Raw genomic sequence first — 26,381 nt, forward strand, 5'->3', positions numbered from 1 at the left:
AATTAAGTATAATCCTTCGGAAGAACATATATATGAATTATAAACTAAACATTGAGAGGTTTGCTATATAAATTAGAGATTGAGTAGAATAAATATCTCTTAACTACATATATAAATAATTTTTTTACAATGTTACGTAGAATATATACCATACAAAAACAACCATACTAAAATTTTTGCATATCATTTTAAATTTTTAATTCTGTTTATCGGCAACTAGATAAATGATAATGAAACCTTAAAGATATAAATAATATATATATATTCTTTTAAATTTTTGAATAATGTTTTTGTTTTTTGAATTTTGTTTTTTTATTTGCACATTAGTATTACTGGTGTTTTTTTTAAAGCTTCTGTTTCTTCTCTTTTCACTTTAATACTACTTTAATAAACGCTTCTATATATTAATGTGTAATAAAATCATTATTTATTTCACAATCTTGTGTTATATATTTATACCTTAAAATTATGTGATTTTTATTCTAAAGAAAAATTCATATATATATAAATTTTTTGCTACTGATTCAAACAATAGTATTGTATTTATGTTAACTCTTTGTTTGAATAATTGCTGTGTAGTTTTTTCTTAATTTTTATGCGCATGTATACATTTCTAATTTTTTTTATTTATTTATTAAAAAATATCCTCATATATGTAACTTTTGCACCACGGAGTATTATATTTTGTATGGCAAATAATATAAACTGTAATTTTTGTATCAAGGATCTCATTGTGGTTGATACCCTATACTATGAGAACTTCCTTTAAATTTTTTATCTAATACATTATATATATTTGGTAAGGATTCTCTTTTTTCTTTAAGTTCAACTATTTTTTTCATAACTAAGCTATTATATAAGCATGATTTCAATAAAGTAAACTATATGAAACAAAACATGTATATATACCTAAATATATTAATGTTTTGTGCTTGTAAATTATTGTGAAAATGGGCATACTCATTGTGTTAGAATATTCACGTTATTAACTATAATTTTTTTTTCACTTTATATAAAAAAAAATAAAGAGAATGATGCTATTAATACGACCGATCTGGATAAACTGATAGCAAATATATATTTTACTTGCATAGGTGATAAATATGTGGTAAACCAGTGCAAGGAGTTACCATATGAATTTTATTATCAAATGCTTCTTTACAATTAACTCCTCGCAAAAAGCATTTTAACTACTTTTTTGATGTTTTTCACAATTATTCTTGTAAAGGTTATAACATTTCTTAATATTACCACAAATTATATCACCAGAATCCTGTTTTGTAACATTAAATTTGCTAAAATCATCATAATAACCGTATATTTATTCAAGCTTTGTTAAAGATTCAGTATCAATTTCTTTTATTACTTGTATGCATATATTATCTAATTTAGACGAAACATCTCTAAAGGGGCTAAACAAAATGTAGCTATTGTTCTTTTTATTTTTTTTTTCTGAATTTATCAGGTAATTCAAGTATTTATGACGTTTGATATTATCCGAATAATATTTATCCTTAATTTCAATTAAATATCTACCAATCTGTTGATATAATGTAATAAAATTAGTATTAGGAATATCTAAAGAATTATATTTAGTATTAGAACAATATTGTTCAGGACTTATACTATCACTCTTAACATTTTAACTAACCCCCCTTATTCCGTTTTATATTGAAGATGTAATTACATGAATTATTTTAAAAAAATAATAAAATTAAATAAAAAATACTGCTAATAATAATAATATATATTCGTAGAATTTTATTTGAATGAATAAAAATATATATTTAATTTATGTAACAACAAATTAATGAAATATTATGATATATATAAATATTATAAAAAACAAATAAATCTTACGCTTCCCCTAAAATGATTGCGCCATTGTATATAAATATACGTGAATGAAACAGCAAAAGTTAAATTAACGTCATATTGATATTTACCTAAGTGAAAAAATGTTACGCTTTATGTTTATATGTGATGCATTCCTTTTTGTCATATATAGAATTTAAAAAAACAATTCATAATAAAATCACCACTTTAATTTTTTGTTAAAATTAATATAAGGTTGTATAGTTTGTACAGTACAATATAAAAGCTTTTAATTGTAAACATGATAATTTGAAAAACATAATTTCTTTATTGTATCTAGAATACAATTATAGTAATGAATATTCTTCCGTTTTATTTTTATTCGTGTGAAAATTATATAAATGTACTTACATTCTATAGAAAAAAATAAATTAACTTTAGTGTATTCTCATATAAATTGCCAATTATATTCGAGTATCTAATTAAAAATCTTTTTTTACCTTTTAAAATACTATAAATAGATAAATATTATTTATTTTATAGGTATAGAATTTTCCCTTTTATTTTTATTTTAGTGTTAGAATGGCACGTTTCATATTATTTCAGTTAATATTAAAAATATGTGATAATAATATATAAGCTCTTTAAGAATCCGAATTTCGTGATTTTTAGTGAAATTATAATTTTTCATAAATGAAAAATAAATTCAAGTTAAATAGATTTATAATACATTAAAATAAGTACTATTTCGTTAAATTAAAAATATCTCGCTTAAAAATAATATTTTAAGTATGAATATATTATTCTAGAGATAAACATTATTATATTATTTAAAGCAATCTCTTATTTTTTTTCATACTATTACACAAGAAGCTAAAGTTTCAGTTTAATCTTTATAACTTTTGATTTAGTATGATATATATGATTATATTTCAAATATAACAATTATATAAACAAAAATTACATATTATTAAAAGGTGGATTAATTAAAATTATAAATTAAATAAAAAAAAAAAAAAATTTATGCCTAAAGCTTTTAGTAAAATATATTAGTGAATTTTATTTATACATGTGACTATTAAAAAAATATAAATTAATATATTAACTAAAATTTATATTTACAGACAAAATATGACAAGCCCAATTAAAAAATAAATTTATGGCTTTTGTTCTATTTACCCAATATAGTAAAATAATTGATAAAAGAAATATCATAAAATTTTTCAATTTCACTTATTTCACTGCTATTTTATTTATCTCTATTATGAGTCTTATATGTTGTACTATATATAAATGTATATTTCAAAGATTTCAGAGAATAATAATAAATTATTATTTTTTTTTTTTTACATATCATATTATTGTAAAATATCTTAAGATTATATATTTAGTAAAATATATAAATCGTATATTATTATATTTTAATTGTACTAATATATTTAACATATAATTAAATATATTTAAAAAAATATATATAATTACATAAAAATAAAAATTGTTTTTTTTATTAGTACATAAATAAAATGATTTCTCTTTTACTTTATGAACAAAGTAGTAATTAATATAGAAAAGTTATTATTATAATGGTTAATATAAATATTTTTTTAAATTTATTTTACGTAAGATATCCTCTGTTATTTTATTTTTATATTTATAACAATATTATATCGTTTTTCAATACCCATATATGCGTTTCGTTTAATAAAATAGTCCTGTTGTCAAAATGCCTAATAAATTCCAAAGCATTACTGTTGTGCTTTTATGAGATTAATATTAATTCATAACTACATTTGTAAGTTTATGTATGGCAATATTCTATTATTATTTTTAATATTCAATATAATTTTAGTATAATCACTATAGATTCAATAGACTAAAGTTATATTAACAAATTTATTAAGTACCATATCATATATAAAAAATAAAATATAAAAGAAAACATAAATATTTATTATTCTGGTAATGTATACTTTGTATGAATAAAATATGCATGTAATATTTATGTTACATGATAAAGTGTAAAAGTATTTAATAGAAAGAACCCTATATGTATTAAACTAATATACATTAAAAGAACAATATATTTATTTCTGGTAATACAAAATAAGTATATCTAGATTCTATTGAATTTATTCAAAATTATTGGAACGAAGTCAATGCTAATATAATTATCTAAAAATAATTATTTTCCTAATAATATGTTATTAATATGTAATAATAAATTTTTTTTTATGTATTATAAGATTATTATATTACAACGACGCATATATCTATTACATTTAACATTGTATTAACCTATGGTAATAATTATAATTAATTCAGATTAATATATTTTTTGCCATTTTATTTATTAATATTATTTATGAATTAATGATATTGTAGAATTCATAAATAAAGTGATATTATTATGGGATTTATATAATATAAAACAATAAATAATAATTTGTAATCTGCCTAATTTTTTGGTATATGATAGCAGTTAAAAATTGTTACATATATAAAATGGATTTTATATTTTCACAGATAAATCTAGTATTAGTTATTTTTATAAATATTAATATATAGAGAGATGATTTAAAAAATAATAACCATTAATCTTATTAACTAAGTAGAAAAAAGAAAAATATTATTGCGTAATTACAAAAAAACAAAAACAAATATAAAGATAAAAGTCAAAACTAACAAATTCTTTTTAAAATGTAAAAATATATCATATTTTTTAAATTTACTATAAAATATTTATATTTTCTTTCATATCCTTCTGGTTTTAGAAAAGCGCTGAAATTCATTTAGTACTGTTTAATTTATACATTTTTTTTGTATTTAACTTTTATATCTTTTATTTTATAAAAATGTTACTAAATAATAATGTAGATATTAAAGTAAAAAAAAATATAAGAATATTTTTTATTTAATTGTTTACATTTCTTTTAAAAGCGAATATAAATTACAAGTTAATATAAAAAACTATGTATTCAGAATAATTTCATTATTATCATGTTTTAGGCATTTTAATTAGTTCAATAATTTTTTAAATTTATAATAATAAAAGTTATACAATCAAAAACGATACTTTAATATCATAAATATCTATAAATATGTATAAGGATTTTTCCTTTAAGTTACATTATTTGTTGCATAAAAAAATTGAATTCTTTATTAAGGGACAGTACATTTAAATATGATTTTTTTTTTGTGAGAAGATATATATAATTAAAAAAAAATATATTGATATATAACAAACAAAGAGTTACAAACTTACTATAAATGAAAACGTTTATTATGCGAACATCTATTAAATCATAACGGCCTAGAAGTATTTCATTATGTATATAAATATGGTTTTTCTATAATATATTAAATTACATGAACTATGTATATATTTTCATCATGCTTTCGTGAGTTTTAACGTATTTCTGTTTTTTATTTTAAATTTTTTTTTATATTAATTAAATTCTCGAACGATTAATTGATAAGAATATTTAAATGATACAAATGGGTATCTCTCTGAATATGGAAATAACTATATATATAGAAATAATGAAATAGCATAGAATTCTAAAATTTAAGTAATTCCGATATATAAATTAAAAGAAAGTATTGCAATATTAATTTTTTTGCTTTTTTTTTTTTTCCTACGAATTTAATATTTTTGGAATACATTAATATAATTTTAATTTATATATATATATATATATATATATATATATATATATATACCTTGTTACTTATTTTTAAACAAATATTAATATAAAGTTCATATTGATAATCTTAAAGAAATAAAAAATAGTATATATAATTGAAATATATTTTATGAATCTTTATTTCAATCTTCATATTTCATGTTCGCTTCTCTTTCTTTTATTAAGTATTTTTTCAAATTATTCTTTTCATTGTTCCAATAATGAATAATAAAATTTATGAAATAAGTTTCATATAGATAACATGCTTACGAAAAAATATAATTCTTATATATTCAGAATGTATATTATAAATTTTAAAAATGTATTTTTGCATAATTCAGTAGTATTTGTCTGCAGTATTCTCCTTTTTCATAGAATTTACATTTGTATTATCTTCTATTATCCAATTTTCTAACTCTTTTTTAAAGATATCGTCCGTTTTATAATCAATATTTTCCGTATTTTCCAAAAAATATCGATTAAATTCACTTATGTTTTCTATAAATTCTTTTTTACTGTCTGAATTTTCTTTTTCCTTAGTTTCAATTATGTTATTATCCAAATGTGATTCATTATTTTCAATGTCCTGCTCTTTTTTGCATTCTTCTAATACTGACATAAGAACGAGTATACATAGTTTTGTTAATAATTTTTTTTTTATATATTTATATAATTCTTGGCAGTCTTCTTTGTTCGATAATTCTCCTATATTAATTAATGGCAAAGAATCTTTAATTTTTTCATTATCATAATAATCTGGTATAATCTGGAGTTCATCAGTTAAATAGTTAAATAAGTCCTGTTCAATATATTGCTTAATAATTATACACTTCTCCGATATCCACTGTCTCCATATATCTTTTTCTTTTTCTGAAAATGGAACATTTTGAATTTCATCAGAAGGATCATTTTTTAATTCTTCTCTTTTTTTTAAGTTAGCTAGTTCCCTTTTCCAATCATTTTTTAAATTATTAAAACAATGTACTTTTTTCAATTTTTCAGAAAGATTTCTATGTCTTTCTATCCATTTATTCCATATTATTTTTTGTTTTTCTTTGTAACTGACAGTTTTAACATCTTCAATTATTAGTTCGTCATTGGTCAAATTAGTATATACTGTATATTCTTCTTTTGCTAACATTTCTAGGCATATTTCTAAAAATTCTCCTTTTTTGTATTCCCATTTTGTATTTCTGTATTCTTCGAGTACTTCCATATGTACTTCTATGATGGTTTTGTAACTATCCTTTTTTCGGTTTGACACGTGTACTTTATTATTCATGTTATGTTCAATTATTATTATATTTTTAATGGTTTTTTCGCTATCGTATTTTAAGTTTTCTAAATGATCATGTGCTATGAACTCACTTTTTTTCCAAGAAAGTAAAGGATTTAATATTCTTAGAAATTTCACAGGTCTTTTTTTTATCTTTTTTTTTTTTTTAAACAACCCTATTAAAGCATACTACAGTAGAAAAAAATGGATTTTCAAAACATATTATTATTATAATAAAATGATTATCATATTTTTAGTACATAAGTGTTATTTTACTTTAATAAAAAGGGAAAATAGAAAAATAACTATAAAGTAGATTAAAATAGATGATGTGTATGTGTTAGACGAACTCGCTAATGGACCTGAAATAATTATAAATATATATTTAATTCTGTCATTTCAAGAATAGATAAATAAACAGAATTGATGGTACCTGAAATTTTAGGAGTTTTAGCAGAATTGGCTGAACGTGCGAAAGGAATTGAGGATTCAGCTTTTAATGCATGACTTTCAGGAGATTGATTTTCTAGTGACATAGCAGAATCTGAAATATTTGGTGAGATAGGTCCTGGTAATACTGCATCATCATGATTAGCTCTTGTTTTTGTTACTTCTTTTGGACCTTGATTAGTTTGCATAGCTTCAGATTCTTCACTTTTATCTTGAAGATTTGGAGCTTCCGTTTCCGACTGAAATTGAGTTTGAGGTTGATGCTCATGAGATAAATTCTCTGGGGTTAGAGATATCTGTGAATTATTAGTTTCTCCATTTTGTAATTTTTGAACGGCTTGTTCCGTTGGAGTTTCAGTTTTAGATGGTTTTTCAACTGTTTTTTGATCTACTTCTTGTAAATCTTACTTTTTTTTTTCTTGTAAGTTTTTGCAAGTTGGATTTTGATCAATGAGTAAGCAATCTAATGATGTTCTAAAGGTTTCTTCTTCGAGTATGTTGCATAATGATTCTTGTTTTTTTCTTTTTTTGCCCATAATTCGTTCTTTTCTGTAACAACCTTTAATGAGGCTTACTTTTTCCTGAAAATAAATATTTCTCCCATTAATCCAATTGTTATATTCGTTACATTTCTTTAAATACTCCTCATTACACGTCTTTATGGTTCCAGGTTTTAACTGTCTTATTTCATTAAGATATGTATTTCTTTTTTCACAAAAATCTTCTTCATCATATTTTAATTCTAAAATTTTCATATCATTTTCTTCCAGAACAACAGGACATTCTTTATGTATATTAATCTTTTCATAGTAAGATTGTACCCACTTTTTTAATGCCCCTTCCCATGTATCTTTAAAACGGCTATAATATGATGGAGGAGACTTATTTTCAATTAGATATTTACTCAAATTTCTACATACATTTCTAAATGCTTCTTTGTCACTCTTATTTACCTCAGTAGTTTTCTTTTTTATATTTTGTATAATTTTTTGGAAATATATATCACTATAGTATGTCAAAAATCCATAACCTCGAACATTCAATTTCTAGATTCAAAACAATTATTCAAGAATTAATTTTTGTGTTATTTATGTTAACAGTTGTTTTAGAATAAATAAATAATTTATTAATATAAAAAAATAAAAAATTATTACCGAAGAAAAACAATTATCCATGATGGATTTACATTAATACTCTAGCGTATGATAAATAATACTCTGAAGGAAAAATATGAATTTATATATTTTATTTATCAATATCGTTATTTTAAATTTATATTTCTCAACAAAAATAAATTATAATATTATAATATACATAAGAATTTACATATGAACTATAAAGTAATAGAATACATTAGTATTTATTTTATGTGCTTCATAATTTCATTTACCTTATGTAAATATATTACAAATGGAGATGAATCCTAAACATATTTTAATATTAATTCAGAATTATGTATATATGATTATGTAAAAATAATATTCCTTATATAAGGAAAAAGTCACAATATTAATCACAAAAAAACGTATATAAGTTACATCAACAAGTAATATAAAATTTATTCCGTAAAAATAACATTAATTACCGTTTCCTTATTTCTGTTATTAGAAACACATATATATATATATAGATATTATTACTTATAATAATATAAATAATTCCTTTTGTTCTTAGGTTTTAATTAAAATAAATAATATATAAAGCAGTACATTATTAGTAATGATAGTATGTCCTTATTTTATTTTATTTTTTTATTTATTGTTGATATATGTCATTATATTGCTATTATTATTTTGTTAATTTTTTTTATATTTACTATATTGTATGTGCCTATTAAAACTTTTATATGAGCTCATACATCTATACAAACGCTTAATTAATTAGAGGTGTATTATAGTATTAAATAATTATAAAAAGATTTGCATACTTATTTAAAATATAAAAATATATTAAAAAAAAATTATAGTAAAATCATTTATGCAATATAGTTTAAAAAAATATAAAATAAATTATAGTTCCTAAATAAGGAATAATAAGATAGTAACTGAACCTAAAAAGAATAATATTTTATATTAGATAAAACAAAGAATATTAAATCTTTGTAATTGTTTTTCTGTAATAATTGATAGATATATTATAATAGGTAAATTAAAAATATATTACATCTTTTTTTGTTTGTTTATATATATAACTAAAGTAAAATAACTTTTTTATAATGATAAATATTTATTTAGCGTACAAAATAAAAAAGATCTTGTGTTATTTAAAATACTGCTTAAGACGTAAAATATGAAATGTTATTAAAGAACAAGTTAAACTCATAAACAAGGAAATAGGTTATTATAGTGTAAATTATATATATTATTTCTTATTTTAATATTACTTTTGAAATATATACATACGAAGCAGTGAATGGTCAGAAAATTAAAAAAATATATATATTAATAATAAATATTTGTAATTAATTATTTCACGTATAAAATTACGTTGTTATGGTTATTTTTAATAATTATGTTATTTTAAAGAGTTTTATCTTAATGTATTTTTATTTTTTAATTTATTTATGTAAAATATATTTGTTCGTTCTGATTTTTTTATTTTAGTCCCTTATATAATATTTATTTTTTTTTTTTTAAATATATTGCTTAATAACAATGTACAATAGATTACAAATACAATTAATTAATCATGTTTTAAAGTATATTGTATTTATATTTATGTTTTTGAATATATCATATAAATATATGTAAATATAATATATATCATGAATATATTTTTGTCGATTAATATGTGGTAACGAGTAAGAAACATATGATTATCTGAAATATTCGATATCATTTGAATAAAAACTAAATAAATTTAGTTTTAGGATTTTTATTAAAAATATTTCTTTTCTTTTTTTATTATTTTCTAAATTTATTGATATATTTTTTTTTCATTGTTAATGTATTTTTTATTATTATTTTTTTTTAATAAATCATCAGAATTTTTGTATAATACTACAATTTATACATTACATTTATTTAAATATAATACAAGCTTAATATAAATTCATATGAATTAATAAGTTTTCTTTCATTTTATTATGAATATTATATTTAGACTTTTATTTAAAAGATAATGCTTAACTTAAGAATAGATATATTTTTATGTAAATCATTAACATAACATAAGCTAGTAATAATGCTATATGCATAAAAATTATTTCAGCATGAAGTTAAAAAAATATGTAGAAGTAAATACATTTACAATGATGCATTTTATTAAATAACGTATTATAATTTTTTCTTATTTAATATGTACAACAACAGAACAAAAAAACTGTGGTATATATAATTATAAAGAGGCACTTAAGTATTTAAATTTATATTTCATGTTATCGAACAAGAATTCTTAATTATTAACATAATTTTATAGTTTAAAAAGTTTTAAATAATAATTTATCTAAAATATAAAATAAAAAATTTCACTTTGATGATAATAATGTCTTAATTTTACTAATATTCTTTTATTTACACAGATATGTACATAGTCGTATCATATTATTAAGAGAATATATTTTAATATATATTTTCACGATTAAAGTGATAAAATTATATTTATGAATATTATGGTAATATATAATACGTACTATTATTTTTATGTTTTAATCGGTACCATTTCATCTTATAGGATTAAATAAGATCGTTCTATGTATAAGTTATTCTTTATAAAATACTATTGTTAAAGTATTCATCATACAATAATTGAGGTCACTAATATATAACATTATTTATAATTTAATAATCATACTATAAAAATTATTATATGTGTATTAATCCAAAATTAATATTTAACATACTGTTAATATTAAGTTTTTTTATTTAATTTTAATTAATATTCTCCTTATATATTGCATTTATTGATTATGTTATGTTTAATGAATTATTGATTTGTACTTTTTGCTACTTGTTCTTTACATATATTGAATGGATGGATTTCATATTAGAAATATCATCTATGCTAAGTATGTTAATATTAATGCGTAATTTGAATATTGGTTATCTAATCAAAATTAATTTTTTTTTATATTTATGTGTCTTTATTACTCATAATTTTTCTTATATATTTGTCTTTTAATTTCATATATTGCTTTTTTTTTTTACCTTGTTAAACTTTTTACATATATCTTTATATATGAATCTTTTATAGTTGTATGAAATTAATACTTATTTACTATTGCATATGTAGTATTATTATTAAAATAAATTGTTATAACCCATTTTTTTATTTTCAGTATGCATTTCAGTTAAGTTGTTCAAAATTTTATATTATATGTACAAATACACATATTACTGAACATATATAAATTAAATTTTATAGAATGTATTTTTTATCATACGAGCTACCGGCCAAATATGTTTGATCTATTTCAGATCCATTCATCATTATGGGAACATTTTGTCCATATACATATTTTTATTTTTTCTTATTGAAGACATTAACAGAATCCAAATAAACTAGTATTAATATAAATTATATGTATATATAATTAAAACACTATTTCTCCAAAAATTTCCTGTCTTCATAGATTACAGGGGTAGTGGAATGGTATTCTCTTTTTTAGCTAGAATAACTTATAGTGCTATAAAAAAGAAAATATATGAAAAGTAATGAATTAAATGATAATATAATCATTGGACATTATAAGATAAATTATTAAAAGGTAGTAGTAGAAGATGATTATGCTTGCGTGTTTAACTGTTCTAGTGAATATTTTATAATAATCGAGATTCATTATAGTTGAATAGATTCACTTAATATAATCAGAAATTTTAAGAATGGTACAATTATGCACTTAATAATATAATTTTTATCAATTCTTCATTAATTTTTAAAATTTTTCACCTAAATGAAAATATTAGATATTTTTTGTATCACACATACATTTATATGATTAATATATAAACGTTCATATTTTTAGGTTGTATGTTAAGAGTGTATTTATTATTTTTACTATTAAATTTTATTAGACCTAGTAGAACATATAATTATTATGTAAAATTATAAAATAGTAAACATTACAAATATTTTTATTTTGTATAAAAGAAAAAACTTAAGCTACTCTATGTGAATTATGATGAAACCATATAAACCGTGGATTAAATTCTATAATTATTGAACATTCAAAAAAGATATCATGTTTTTTGTAGATATTGTATTATATATCTTGCACAGGAATGTAAATAATATAATTAAATTTCATGTTATTATATATTTAACTTATTTTATTTGTATGAATTAAATATTAATTATATTATTTATTAAATGTGAAAAATACATAATACGAAAATTACGCTAACTTTACTGAGCAATATATATATAACAGAACAATTTATCCATGATAAATATACTTAATAAGGAGAAAAATAAAAATTTTACAAGTAAATTAAAATATTAGTTCATTATTTTCTAACATAAGAGAGGTATAAATAAATGTGAAAAATAAAGATATATTTTCCAAGAAGACCCAGAAAAAAGCTTAAAAATCACCAATATTTCTTGAACAGAAAAATACTATTTTTAAATAATTGCTTGGAAGGATATCATTATGTAATATCCTTATTTTTCGAAAATTATTTTATACGATATATACTTGGATTATTATATATTTTTAAAATCGGTAAAATTATATTATGTAAAGAAACATTAAATGATATTAAAAAAATGGGACAATAAAATTTGCGAAAAACCTAAAAGAGACTAAATAAAAGAATTAATAAGTGTTGTTACGATAATAATATATACATTAAAGGAATAAATATATATTAACTATAATTTTTATAATTTAAAAATGGCGTTTTAAATTTAGGAAATTTTTTCTCTATTTCAATTTTCAACTTATTAACTTGCAGGCTAAGACTTTTTAATAAGAATAATTTGAAATTATATATTAGATTATTACAATAAATATTTATGAATATGATATTTTTATAATTCTCATATACACTTTAGCTCTTGAGAAAATAAACAATTGGGGTAAAATACGTTTTTTCCATTAAAAGTATTTTTAATAAAATGTTATTTTTTTATATATTTATATAGATTTATTATGATTTACTGTTAAAATACATTACAAGCATTGCGTATTTTAAAATGAATAAAAACAAAATAATAAATTTATTTGAAAATCATACATAGAAAAATTATTAAACTATACTTTTTAGTAAATTATATTGTTATTCTTAATGATTTGTTACAAATCATTTTTATTCTGTATATTATTTGTAAATTTATTTCATATATGTTTCCAAATTAATTAAATTATTTGTACTATATTAATGCTTATTATATCTTTAATCTCCTTTTTTTTTTTTTTTTTTTTTTTTTTTTGATTATATTAATATTCTTTCTAAATGTTTAGAATTAATTAAAAATAATTAAGTAGTTAGATATAAATAGTTTTCACTTAGAAATAATGATATATATTTATTTTAATTAAATCTATAACATTCAAAAGTTTTCGAAAAAATAAAAAAATTAGACCTTATTTAACTTTATATATTTTTTCAGAAATTAGGTATTTCCATATATACTCGATTCTTTAAGCATGGTCTAGAATATAAAAGATCGTATTTCCTTTTTGCATAAATATATTATGCTGATATATTAACATATTACAAAATATTATGTAAAATATAGTTATCCTCATTTATTATTACTGTTTTTGTGTTGTTATAATTAATATTTTTTTACAAATAATTTCTTTCAAAATATCATGTTAATAAAATTATAATTTTTAATGACAAGATATTCATAACATTACTTATAGCTTTGGAGTATGAAATAATGTATTTTATATGTATACTATACGATCTATATGGTATATAAATTCCGTATTTCCTTATAATATGGAAATACTCTTTTTTCATAATATATTCTGAATGAAATTAATAATAAACATTATTTAGTTAAACTACTCTGCTAAATAATTAAAATATATATTTTGAATATTTTTATATAAATTAAAATTATTTAATTTAGATGAAAGTTATTTTTTTTTAATAAACACTATAAAGTTAAAAATTATATAATACCTTTATAATATTTTTTTTTGTATATCGATGTTATAAAATACTCTACAATTATATAAATTTTATTAAGTAGATAGAAAAAAAAAAAAAAAAATAGAATTAAATAACTACTATAATATCCTTTTCCTTTAAGAGGTTATAGTATAACTTCTTACGAATCTTTTACTAAATATTTTAAAATAATTAAAGAACAGAACATGAAAAAAAGCATTATGATTTTCTCATTTATTAAAATTGTTGTACTTATCTTTTTAATGTGGATACCGCATTTAAGTAATCATGTGGTATGATAAAATTATTTAAGAATATTTTTGTTATTTATATTTTTCATTTTATATTTTTATGAATACCATTTTCATCATTATATTATTTATTCATTAAATAACTATTATTAATTTTGGATTTTTAGATTACGTTTAACAAATACCTAGGCAAAAAGTACACGCTTGCTATAAAATTAGACGACAGAATATATCGATTACTAGCAAAATATAAAAAGGATAAGGATTCAAAAGTTGCAATGTTAAGAGATGATATATCAAATAATGGAATGGATAAGAATAAGTATATATCTAATACTGAAAAGGAGTGCACAGAAAAAAAGAAAGAATTATATAGAAGTTCATTAAATAATTATGATGGACACAAACAAGATATGAACAATAAATATTCTAAATTTGTGACAAAAAAATACAGTCATCTTGAAAAAAAAATATTCAAAGAGCTGGATTTTGTAGATTTTCTTAAAAGAAACAAGAATATTAGTGATAAGACTTACAAAAAAATAATGCGTAAAAAATTATCATTACGATTAGGATCACCTTTATTATTGTTTTTGTTGTTATTAACTCTACTCATAGTAGATATATCTTTGTGTTCATCTGGAGGAAATGGATTTTTGGAGCTATTAAATTTAGAAACGACTTTAAGTTCCTGGAAGGACACTTTGAAGACATATTTTGGGTGGTTGTTGACTGGTGCAAGTAGATCTAATGGTGTATTAGGAGATTTATTTAATATTGTATTATATGTTATTCCTTTTTTAATATTAGGTGTTACACTTATATCGTACGTTTTTTATTACCATAAAAAAGCTAAAAAATATGAAAAAATTAAGTTCAGTAAAAAGTGAAATGAATAATAAAAAAAATGTTTTTCTACGTCACATATCTTTCAATATGATTTAATATCTACAATATAGTTAGTTATATGTATAATAAATATATAGTTAATTTTAGAAACTTTATACAAGCAATTACATATTAACGCCTTTTCTAATTCCCATAAATTAAAATATGTGTTCTCAATTTTTTTATGAATTTGAATGTTTTAACATTTTTAAATTTGTATATTGAATTATTATATTAACTTAATAATATATTACTACTTATAATATATATTTGTTTATTTAAATAGATTTCTATGAAGAATATATTCTTGTACCATAAAATGAAAACATAACAGTATAATTTATATAATATTATTAGAATGTTTTGTTTAGTTATATCCAAAATAATAAAAATTTTGCTTACTCTTTTTTATCTTGTCATAGCCGAAAATTACTATCTTTTAATATAATTAAAAAATATAAGATTAGATTTAATTTAACAATAAATGTGTCTTTTATTGTATTTAATAAAATAAAGTGAGTATATATAGTTCCACTGATATATATATATATTTACTAAAAAAAAACTTAATATTTATTTTGTAATATATGTCTTTGAGATATATGCTATTCCTATTTTCCCTAAAAATTTAATAAAACATGTTTAATTTTATTTTTTTGAAAGACATAAAAGGGGAATTATTAATATATAATAAAGTGAGGTTCATTTTATGCATGGATTATTTATAAGAGTTAACTAATTTCGGAACTCCAAATCCTTACAGTTTAATGAAAAGTTATGAATATTTATAATTTTATTATTTTTCATAATTGTAGTATTATTTCTATTTTGAAAAAATGAACTAATAGTAAATTTTATTGAATATATATAGATAAATATAATACATATAATTCGTATTTTTTGTATCATTCAAATATTTAATTAACGAATTAAATTTAATCACATAATAATAGGTAATATGTACAAATCCTTTTTATTCTTCCCCCAAATATATGTAATATTCTATAAATGTTTTATATTTCTACAAAGATATAAATTATCATTTCATTAATTAAATTAAATATGTATTTTATACAACCATTTCATTAACATTAAGAATTTATTTTTATATTTGTCCTATCTTTTATGGAATTACACAAATAAATTATGTAAATACTAATATTATTTAAGGTTCTATGCATATGTATAGTTTACTTTTACTATAACTAATTTACTAATATTTATAACTATTATTTTTTTAATAAGGTAAGAGTAACATTATCGAATTATATTTTTTTTCATATAATTCTTTAATATAGATTTGGAATTCAGGCTATATATAAAAAATAGTCTAGATTTATTAATGGAATTTTAGTTTTAGTAGAAACCGCATATAAGGGATTATTAGATTTATGCGAATTATGATGTTCCAGGAAATCAGAGTATTTCTGCATTTATTATTTAATTATTACAATTAAGTAATTGTTGATTTAGTTATGTTTTAAATATATTACATAAAAAATTTTGATATAATAAATTTGCACATTATTATTATCATCGTTAAACAGGTAAAAGTAAAAAATAAAAAAAATCATGATAAATAAATATTCCAATGAATTTTTGAGGATGTAAAAAAAATTAAAGTGTTCTATTAATTGTATTAAATGGAACTTACATTTTATTATAATATATTTGATAGTACAATTTTTCTACTGTTTACTTTATCAGTTTTTATGCTTTAACTTATTTATACGTAAAAATTTTTTTTTAATTAGGTAACATTTTTGTTGTTGAAATGATAAATGTTTGTAAGGAATACAAGAGGTTTTCATTAAGAATGTAAACATATGAACATATACATTAGTGGAATAAAAATATATTTATTTCATTTTACGAAACTTGATTTAGTAATTCAAAAAAAACATTTTAATTGTAATAATTTACTTTTTGTTTTTTTTTTTTTATGTAATTATAATTTTTTGCTTATAATGGATTTTTAATTTTTAATTGTGTAAAAATGTAGAAAGTGTAACAATAACATGTTACAAAATCATTTTCTTGTCATAAGAAATTTTTATGTTATGTAAAAATATTAATTGTTTATGTTTCTCCTTAAGAATATGTTTTCAATAGTATTTATTTAAACAGAATAGTATATTATGAATTCTTTTATAATTTTTTCAATAGGAAAAATAGTATATTATTCATATTCTAAAATTTTCTTTAACAAACTTTTATATAACTTAAATTTGTATTTAACATGTCGAGATTTATTTATAATATTATATGATTATTTTTATTTGCACATATTATTATTTAGTATCATAGAATATAATATTCTTTTTATTTATTATATTAAAAAGCAGTAATTATAATTAATATACATAATGCACTTATTTTTTATTTTCTATGATGCATAAAAATAATGCACAAAAATTATGTATTAATTTAAGGCTATTTTTAATCTAGAATAATACTATATTTTAAAGGAAAATTATACTTGGAAATCTAAAAAATAAAAGGGTAATTTAAGAAATAAATAAAAAATATAATAAAAAATTAAAAAACACGGGGAAATGTATTTACAATTTTATTTTTGGAAAGCAAAAATATATATTATTGTACAAAAAAAAAAATAATAAAAACTTAATATACATATATGGTTTAAATGCAAATGAATATCTTTTTAACATTTCACTCAATAATATTATATTTTTATTTAATATTATAATATAAAAATATATTTCGTTTTTTTTATAATTATGAATGTTTATTGTGTTCTCAATTAATAGCGTTATTATATTCTAAGCTCAGAAGCTAAAAGACGAACAACTATTACTAATATACATTTATGTAAATTTAAAAATTTATTTCAGAGTTTACAAAACAAATATAATATATGTTGCTATATATTTTTAATTTTTATATATTTATATTCAAATTTTTTTTTATTTTATTTAATAAATATATATTAAAACTTAATGGGTAAATAATATAAATATGAATGTTTATATATCATTTTATTATGATAATTGTTATTAATAGAGCTTTATAAAAATTTTATTCTTATGAAGGTGTATTATATTATTACTTAATATAAAAAATTAGACATCAATTTATATTGTCACCACTCTTAGAAAAGTATTTTAAATTATTTGAATTCATATAAACATATAACGAATACCATATAGAGAAAAATGTTAACTATTTTGATAACTTATTAAGATTGTTGTTTTTGGAATGAATGATGCTTTAATAAACTATATAAAAAGATTACAAAAATTTTAAGGAAATACATAATACGAATAATAAAGATTGTAAATATACTTATTCTCCTTTAAAAATAATAATGAATTCAGGAAGAGGAAGAATATAATTATATATATTTGAAAAATCATTTAATATATATTTTCATAATTATTAAGAATTTAGGTAATTTTGAAATAACTGTTACATATATATTTATATTATATAATATATATTATCAAGATTATGCACTTATTTACATCTGAAATTGTATTTTTTTATTTTGAAAATATATATTAATTATTGTATTTTGTTTTAAAAATGAACTTATTTAGCTTTTATTTATGTAATTTTTTATTCAGAATAATTCATAATATCATGGTACAATCGTATATATATTGATATAAATTGTGAAAATAAATAATATTATATAAATACAATTGAAATATACAACAACGTAATATTTTAAGTTTCCAATATTTAAAAGAAGTAAAACGATGTGTGTAATTTTATAATTTTAGTGTATAACAATCCTTTCAGGTATTTTAGATATAATTAATAAAAATATTCTTAAGAAGCACTTTATATATAGTATAATTTATTTATTAAGTATACATTTATTAAAGCATAATATTTTTTTCATTAATTAAAATTTTTATATCAGTAAAAGAAACTATTTTAACATTAAAGGGATATTATGTACTAGAATAACTCTCAAAGTTGGATAAATACATTAGTATATCATAATTTTCATCCTGAAATATGATCTACGTTCATAAAAAATATTATTATTTTGAAAAAAAATATACAAGTGGATAATAATTTCTTTGATATGTAAGTTAAAATTCTTATGAATATATTGTAATAAAAATTAGTATTTATGTTTATATAACCTTGATATTAACTGCTTTATTATATATTACCGCAAGATCATATAATATTGATATATATGAATATTTTACAAAATAATAATTTATTATAATTTACTAAAGCATTACTAACCTAATTATTTTTATATTTTTTTCAAAATTAAATGCTTGAGTTTTTTATGACATAAATGATAATTTCAAATATAATAATCACGTATATTTAAAAACATGTTCCTACTAATGAATATCAATTTAATTTTTAAGATAAATGTAAAATTATACATAACATAATAAAAGATCATGGGCTCTTGTTTTTTATATTTAGAAAGATATATTAATTAAAAACGTTATATTATTGAACACAGATATGCTATAATAAAATAGAATCTATAAGGAAGTTCATATGGGCACGTATTGGGTTTATAATAAACGAAAATATTGAAATATTTTTATTTTAATGATTCGTTTCTTTAGAAGAACAATGACTTTTTATTTATTGAAATTATTTAAGTATTTATACATTTCGTATTTTTTTCTTAATTTCGTAATGGCCTTAAAAGAGAGTTAACGTCATTTAAAACATATGAAAATATTAGAAATGAAAGGAAGAGTTAATGTCAAATTCAGTGCAATTCAAGTGTACATTTGAAAGAATGGAAGGAATAAACGAGTTTGTATGATTATATCACAAACCACAGTACTACTGATACTTATTCTAGTAGTTCTGATGGTTTAATGTATTGAGGATATTGTAAATACCTTAATTCAATTAAATCACTATATAACATGCACAGAATGAATTGTTGTAATTAATTTTGGAAGGATATTTGCAAAGGTTATTTTAATTGTGAAGAAGACTATAATCACAATTATTTAATAAATAAATTTTATTTTGAGAAAAGCAAGATTTCAAATTCTCAAAAAATTCTGTTACACATAACTCCGGGGTGTAAAGAGTGAAAGCGAGAATTTTCAACCAGAAGAAATCATTACTTTTAACTCAATTGGATACAATCAGAGGGGGTAGTCCTTATGGTAAGTAAGTATAGTCATATAGGAGCATACCAATAACACCAGAAGTTTCTAAAAAAAATGATTAAATGAGAAAATATTGAAATGAAGCCTGAATTAGGTGTTACTGAATTTGCGCATAAAGTGCTAGTGTTCAGTGATATATAAGAAAAAGTAAATGCTGGAAGTAATTTCTCGGATAAGGAAAGTAATGTTTAAAAATCTGAAAGAAAAGGAGTAGCTGAGTGTTCCTTTTTCTTTATTAGATAGAAAGATTGTTATAGTTTTTCAAAATTTGTTGCGTTAGAAGTTTTACCAAATTCCCCGTTTCCGTTACGAAGCCCAATATTAACAGTAGCAGAGGCCCACAAAAGAGGATCTAATAAATTAAAGTTGAATTATACAGAAGATTTATAAAAAGTTAAAAAACGTTTGCGCATTGTTGATGATAACATTAATACTTAAGTAAGTTTAATATGTCTATATCTATTTCATTCTCTCTAGGTATATCAGTTGCTCACATTCTAGCAGTAATTGTCGTTTTTCTCCTTTTTTACAAAGTATAAACAAATTACGTATTAATATATAAATATTTTATAATGCTGTATATAATTAAATTTCCTTAAAAATTTATAATTATAAAGTAAAACTATATTATATTTTTTTCATATTATGCATTTTTATATTAGTTTACTATATTATATTCATAGTTACAAAAACGTACAAAAAAGAGAAAAATAAAGAATTATTCATGTAAAAATATAAGCAAATCATCATAAGCTTCTACATCAAGCAGTTTTGGTAGATATCTTAAAAGATATTTAGTAATTAGGACTTGTTCTCTTATTTAAGTTACCTTGTGTTAGTATAACCCATATAACGAAGTGAATTAGAATATGAGTATTTAAAATATAATAAATTATAATTTATAAGTAATGTTATTTTATAAGAACAAAATAAAAGAAGGAAAAAGAAAAAGTTCAAATTAAAAGGATAAAAACATATTTATAAATATCATAGAACTAAAGTGTGAAAGTTATAAAGTATTCTAATAGTAATGTTATAAAGAAATAAAAAAATACTTAAACAAGAAAATAAATAAACATAAAAATTTTGTATGATATTATAAACTATATAACGTAAACGTAAATTAAATATGTTTTCCTTAAATTAATAATACAAAATGACACATATTTTACATATGATAAAATTAACAATAAAATTTTATCAATAAATAGATTAGAATATATTGATAAATATTAGATATTAAGTAAAAAAATATGAAGATTTAACAAATTTTATTATAAATATATTTCTAAAACTATAAAAAAGTACAAATAGTGTTTTATAATTTATATTCTAAGTAATTATAAATAATGTACTTATTATAAAATGTGATAAAAAAAATCATTGATTGATATCGTAAAGAGAAAATTTAATAATCAAATATTATGTACAATGATAAATTTGTTTTACAAAATTCCGTTATAGAATAATTATAAATGAAGTTAAATAATAAGAATAATATCATGAAAATATCTATATATATAATTTATACATTTCTTTTTTTTGTATATATAAAATAATAATTAGTGTTTATATTTTTTGATATTATTCTTTACTTTTTGTTGTAAGGTTCCTTTTACTTAACATATTACTATAGTTTGATGTATTTTTATATAAACTAATATAAAAAATTTATAATAAAATAAAATGGACTTTATGATTATATATAATTTTTTTTAATTACTTTAGTATATAATAATTCACAAAATATTCTGATCAAATTTATATTAACATAAGAAATATATTAATAATACATGAAATGTTTTTATTTTTATGTAGTATTCGAAATTATTATGGCAAGTTAAATAAGAATAAAATTTGTAACAAAATTAAAAATAAATAACACATGAAAATTAGTAATTGAATTCATATAATATTTAATATATGATTTTATATGACTTCTTAAAATATTAAATAAATTATAACATAAATATAATTATGACTACGTCATAAATAAAAATATAAATTGAAACATGTAGACGTTTCTCTGTGAGCGGCATATTTTTAAAAGATATTTTTTTATTCTGAAGATTTTAAGAAATGAATTTTTATAAATAATTTACAAAAATAAAGTATATATATCTATATGTATATAGTGGAATGCATTTTGTATTATATTTAAATTATAAACTCAAAAAGAAAATATTTGTCAAGGAATGTCTAATGATAGTGAATGAGTGTAATAATGAAAATTTTTTATTATTGTTAAAATACAAAATATTTGTTTTAGAAAATGATAATATAAAATTTATTTTTTAATTTTTTTTACGTATTTTAGCAGAAAACTATGCATAATTATAATATTACAAATTTATTTTATACACTATTTATTACATATATTATTATATGAACTATTTTTTTCTAGAGAAAATAAATGTAACAAAGTGCTAGAATGTTTTTATTGTGTATATGTAAATTTGAATAACTTTTTGATAAATTAATAAATTATATCATATATTATGTACAAAATAAAATAGAAACAAAAAAAATTTACACATAAATATAATCTTATATTTACTAATGAATAAATCAAAAAGTAAGAGACATTAAACATAATAAAAAAAAAATATATAAATATGAGCATTTAATAAAATAAAGCTCCCATTAAATAAATGATTAATGAATGAATTTTTTTGAATATATGACATGATATGTAAGGATATTTTTATTCTTATTAATATAATTTTGTCAATAACATTATTAGCGACTCAATAATAATTTTTTTAAAGAACATAATTTTTTTACAATTGAACATTCTTAAGAATACTTATATTTATGTAACAATAATATGAACTATTTTGTAATTAAAGGCCGAAAATAATAATAAAAAAAATATGTAATTCCAATAGCTAAGAGTAATCAGTATGTGTATATAAAATTGTTTGAAGAAATGAATAAAATTTAATTATATATGTTAGAGAGGTATCATAAAGATATATAATAATAATATATATTACTAATGATATATTTAAAAATGTTAAAATTAGGGTTATGTAATAACATTAATGATAATGTAAAAATAATGTCTTCATATTGCAATATATACATAAAAAATAAAATTATATAATTTTAAACTAATAAAAAGAAGTTATTAATATTTTCAAAATATAATTTATTCAATGCAATATTTGTGATAGTTAAAGTTAATGCAGTTCTCCTTTTTTTGTATTATGATAAAAAATACAAAGGAATATTTATTGAATATATTAATTACTCCTTAAATTTAAAGTCAAAAATAGTTATAAACATTTCACAATAAAAGGAGGTATTAAATAAATTATATTTTCTTAATGCTAATATATTTAAGGAATTTGTTTCATTATAAGCTTTTTTTTGATGAGTACAAACTATGCAAAGCTGATTTTATCCTAATTTTATGGTAAATAGTTTTTATCAATATTTCTAAATGTCACATAATAATGAAAAGTTAAGAATAATATAAATAAATATATCTTTAAATAATAAATTATATGTAACATCATATTATTTTCATCATTTGATTAATATAATCATAATAATACAATATCTATTATTTATTGTAAATTTATAAAATATTAATGAATAATCTTTAATATAAGTGATAATATGTTGGTATATTATAATATTTTTAATTAAAAATTTTGAAAATAAATTTAACAATCATATTTTACTAATTATAAAAACATAATATTCCAATAAGTTGATATGGAGAGATATTCGATGTAAATAGTATATATTAAAGAAATAACTCTTTATATATCGAGCTAAATGTATATAAGATATATTTATTTTAATTTTTAATTCTAAGTTACAGAAATTTATACTATTAAATATTAAAATAATATTTAAATAAATAAATTTTTCTCAAAAGCATGATATGAATTTTATGTTCAATACATATATTCCTGATTTTTACATTTACAATGATATTATAAGTAACTTAACTAAGAGAGTAATTTATTAGGAAAATGCAATTATATATATATGAACATATCTAGTTGAATATGTTAGGTAAAAATTCCTTACATTAATTATGAAGAAACCATTTAATAAATAATATATTTTTAAGAATGTTAAATGATGAAATTGTATTTATTCTTACATGTAATATCTTGCCATATGTTTTAGGAGAAATATTAAATTTATGATATGTAATTATAATTTGTATCATTTTAATATAAGAACAAATTTAAAAATATTATAATTCCTTTTTATTATTATATAAAATTATATATTGTACTGATTACGTAACATATATAAGTGTTTCCACTACATAAGTATAATTATGTTATAATAAATTGTACTTTATAAAATTGTAAAAATGATTCCTAGTAAATAATAAATTTTTATTTTAGAATCTTTAATAAATCTTATGAAAATTATGAATATATTATGTATTTTTATATATAATATATAAATAAATATGCTTTTAGAATGTTTTTTATTCCCCCATTTGAATAATCCAAGATTGAAGACATGTCATAAAATGTCCAGTGTACTACAGGTTTATAACTTTTTAAATTGAGAATTATGCATATTCAGTGGAATATTCTTTTTCTCTTGAACTACGTTAATAAAATTAATCTGAGAAATAAGGCTTTTCTATTTATGTAAAATTTTTTTTTTTTTATTAACTCTAAGGAAACTTTTATACAATCACTACATCGAAAATATATTATAGAAAAAAATTTGAGTCAAATGACAATTACTGCTTACATTTTGAAGATGAAAAAAAATTTCTAGACAAAAAAACTGAGATATATAATAATGGAAAAATTAAAAGTATTGCAGATAAGCTTATGAGGCCTTTGTGTTATGTGGCATTTAATAATGAAGGAGATGAATGTAATAAGCAATGTCATTATTTGTACTATTGGTTAGGAAATGAATTATTTAATAAATTAGAGGAAGATTCATTTTCAGAAGTTATTGGAATACTTGAGGATGTTTCAAATGTTCTCTCTGGGGGTGTTAAATGCAAATGTAAATTTTTTAAAAAATATTAAAAAGGAAAACTTTGAAAAAATGAAGATTGTGCATGATTATTGTAAAGATCACGAGAGCATTAAGAATACTCTTGAAGGACATATTAATAAGTGTACTAAAGAAGTTAATAATTATCTTGTTAAAGCTAATAGTGCTTATAATGAAATATATAATTATACAGAAAATAATTCTGAAACGTATTGTTCTGTACTTAAAGAGCATGATCCTAGTTGCTTTAAAACAAAGTTATCTCATTTGAATTGTGAAATAGAGCAAGTGTCCGCAGAAAACCCAGGTACAAGTCAATATAACACTACTATTTTGGATCCACAATTTGTAATTAATGTATCTGCCTTTAGTTCATCGCAAATTTTTCTGTTCTTTGTTCTACCCTTTATCGGTATTTTCTTCATTGGCTTCCTACTATATAAAGTAATTATTAATATTATTTATAAAATTAAATATCTTAATTTACTTCATTTATATTTGTTTAATAGATAAACAAATAAAAGTAACGATGAAATAATTATTATATAATCATCTTGTATATATCTTCTGAATAATAGTTTACTCCAATTGTATCATGGATATATACTAAAGTATTAAAGAAAAAATCAATTAGACGTAATTTGGATGAAATGGATATACTGGAATTAACAGAATACACTAATGAACAAAGAAATCAAATTTAGGTAGAAAACAACTAAATGTAGCATATCATGCCGCATGAGTAATCTTTTACGAAAAGTATATATTAAATTTATATTAAGAATATAATTTTAACAAGAATATTTGTTAATATATTCTTCTATTAGAAA

General features: G+C 19.1%; 1 protein-coding gene and 4 pseudogenes across 5 annotated transcripts; 3 read left to right on the plus strand and 2 right to left on the minus strand.

Annotated features, from left to right (window-relative positions):
- Positions 1 to 728: 728 nt before the first annotated feature.
- PmUG01_00062800 lies at positions 729 to 1,642 on the minus strand (annotated as a pseudogene). Its single transcript is given in 3 exon segments — positions 729 to 881; positions 1,008 to 1,031; positions 1,049 to 1,642. Coding segments are annotated over 3 exon segments (771 nt in total).
- Positions 1,643 to 5,835: 4,193 nt separating this feature from the next.
- PmUG01_00062900 lies at positions 5,836 to 8,399 on the minus strand (annotated as a pseudogene). Its single transcript has 3 exons — positions 8,379 to 8,399; positions 7,208 to 8,270; positions 5,836 to 6,950 (listed from the first exon to the last, which is right to left on the minus strand). Coding segments are annotated over exons 1-3 (2,199 nt in total).
- Positions 8,400 to 14,494: 6,095 nt separating this feature from the next.
- On the plus strand, positions 14,495 to 15,429 carry PmUG01_00063000 (fam-l protein; the record flags this gene model as incomplete). The annotated part of the gene is made up of 2 exons (XM_029005166.1): positions 14,495 to 14,581; positions 14,707 to 15,429. 2 exons carry the CDS (start codon positions 14,495 to 14,497, stop codon positions 15,427 to 15,429), a joined length of 810 nt encoding a protein of 269 aa, XP_028859133.1.
- A 4,764-nt stretch (positions 15,430 to 20,193) lies between these two features.
- On the plus strand, positions 20,194 to 21,143 carry PmUG01_00063050 (annotated as a pseudogene). Its single transcript is given in 6 exon segments — positions 20,194 to 20,367; positions 20,381 to 20,389; positions 20,404 to 20,472; positions 20,487 to 20,537; positions 20,551 to 20,988; positions 21,003 to 21,143. Coding segments are annotated over 6 exon segments (882 nt in total).
- A 3,920-nt stretch (positions 21,144 to 25,063) lies between these two features.
- On the plus strand, positions 25,064 to 26,255 carry PmUG01_00063100 (annotated as a pseudogene). The gene is given in 5 exon segments: positions 25,064 to 25,081; positions 25,219 to 25,311; positions 25,326 to 25,475; positions 25,489 to 25,995; positions 26,130 to 26,255. Coding segments are annotated over 5 exon segments (894 nt in total).
- Positions 26,256 to 26,381: the final 126 nt, after the last annotated feature.

This window comes from Plasmodium malariae (assembly GCF_900090045.1).
Source record: "Plasmodium malariae genome assembly, contig: PmUG01_00_37, whole genome shotgun sequence".
Classification (NCBI taxonomy): Eukaryota; Apicomplexa; class Aconoidasida; order Haemosporida; family Plasmodiidae; genus Plasmodium; species Plasmodium malariae.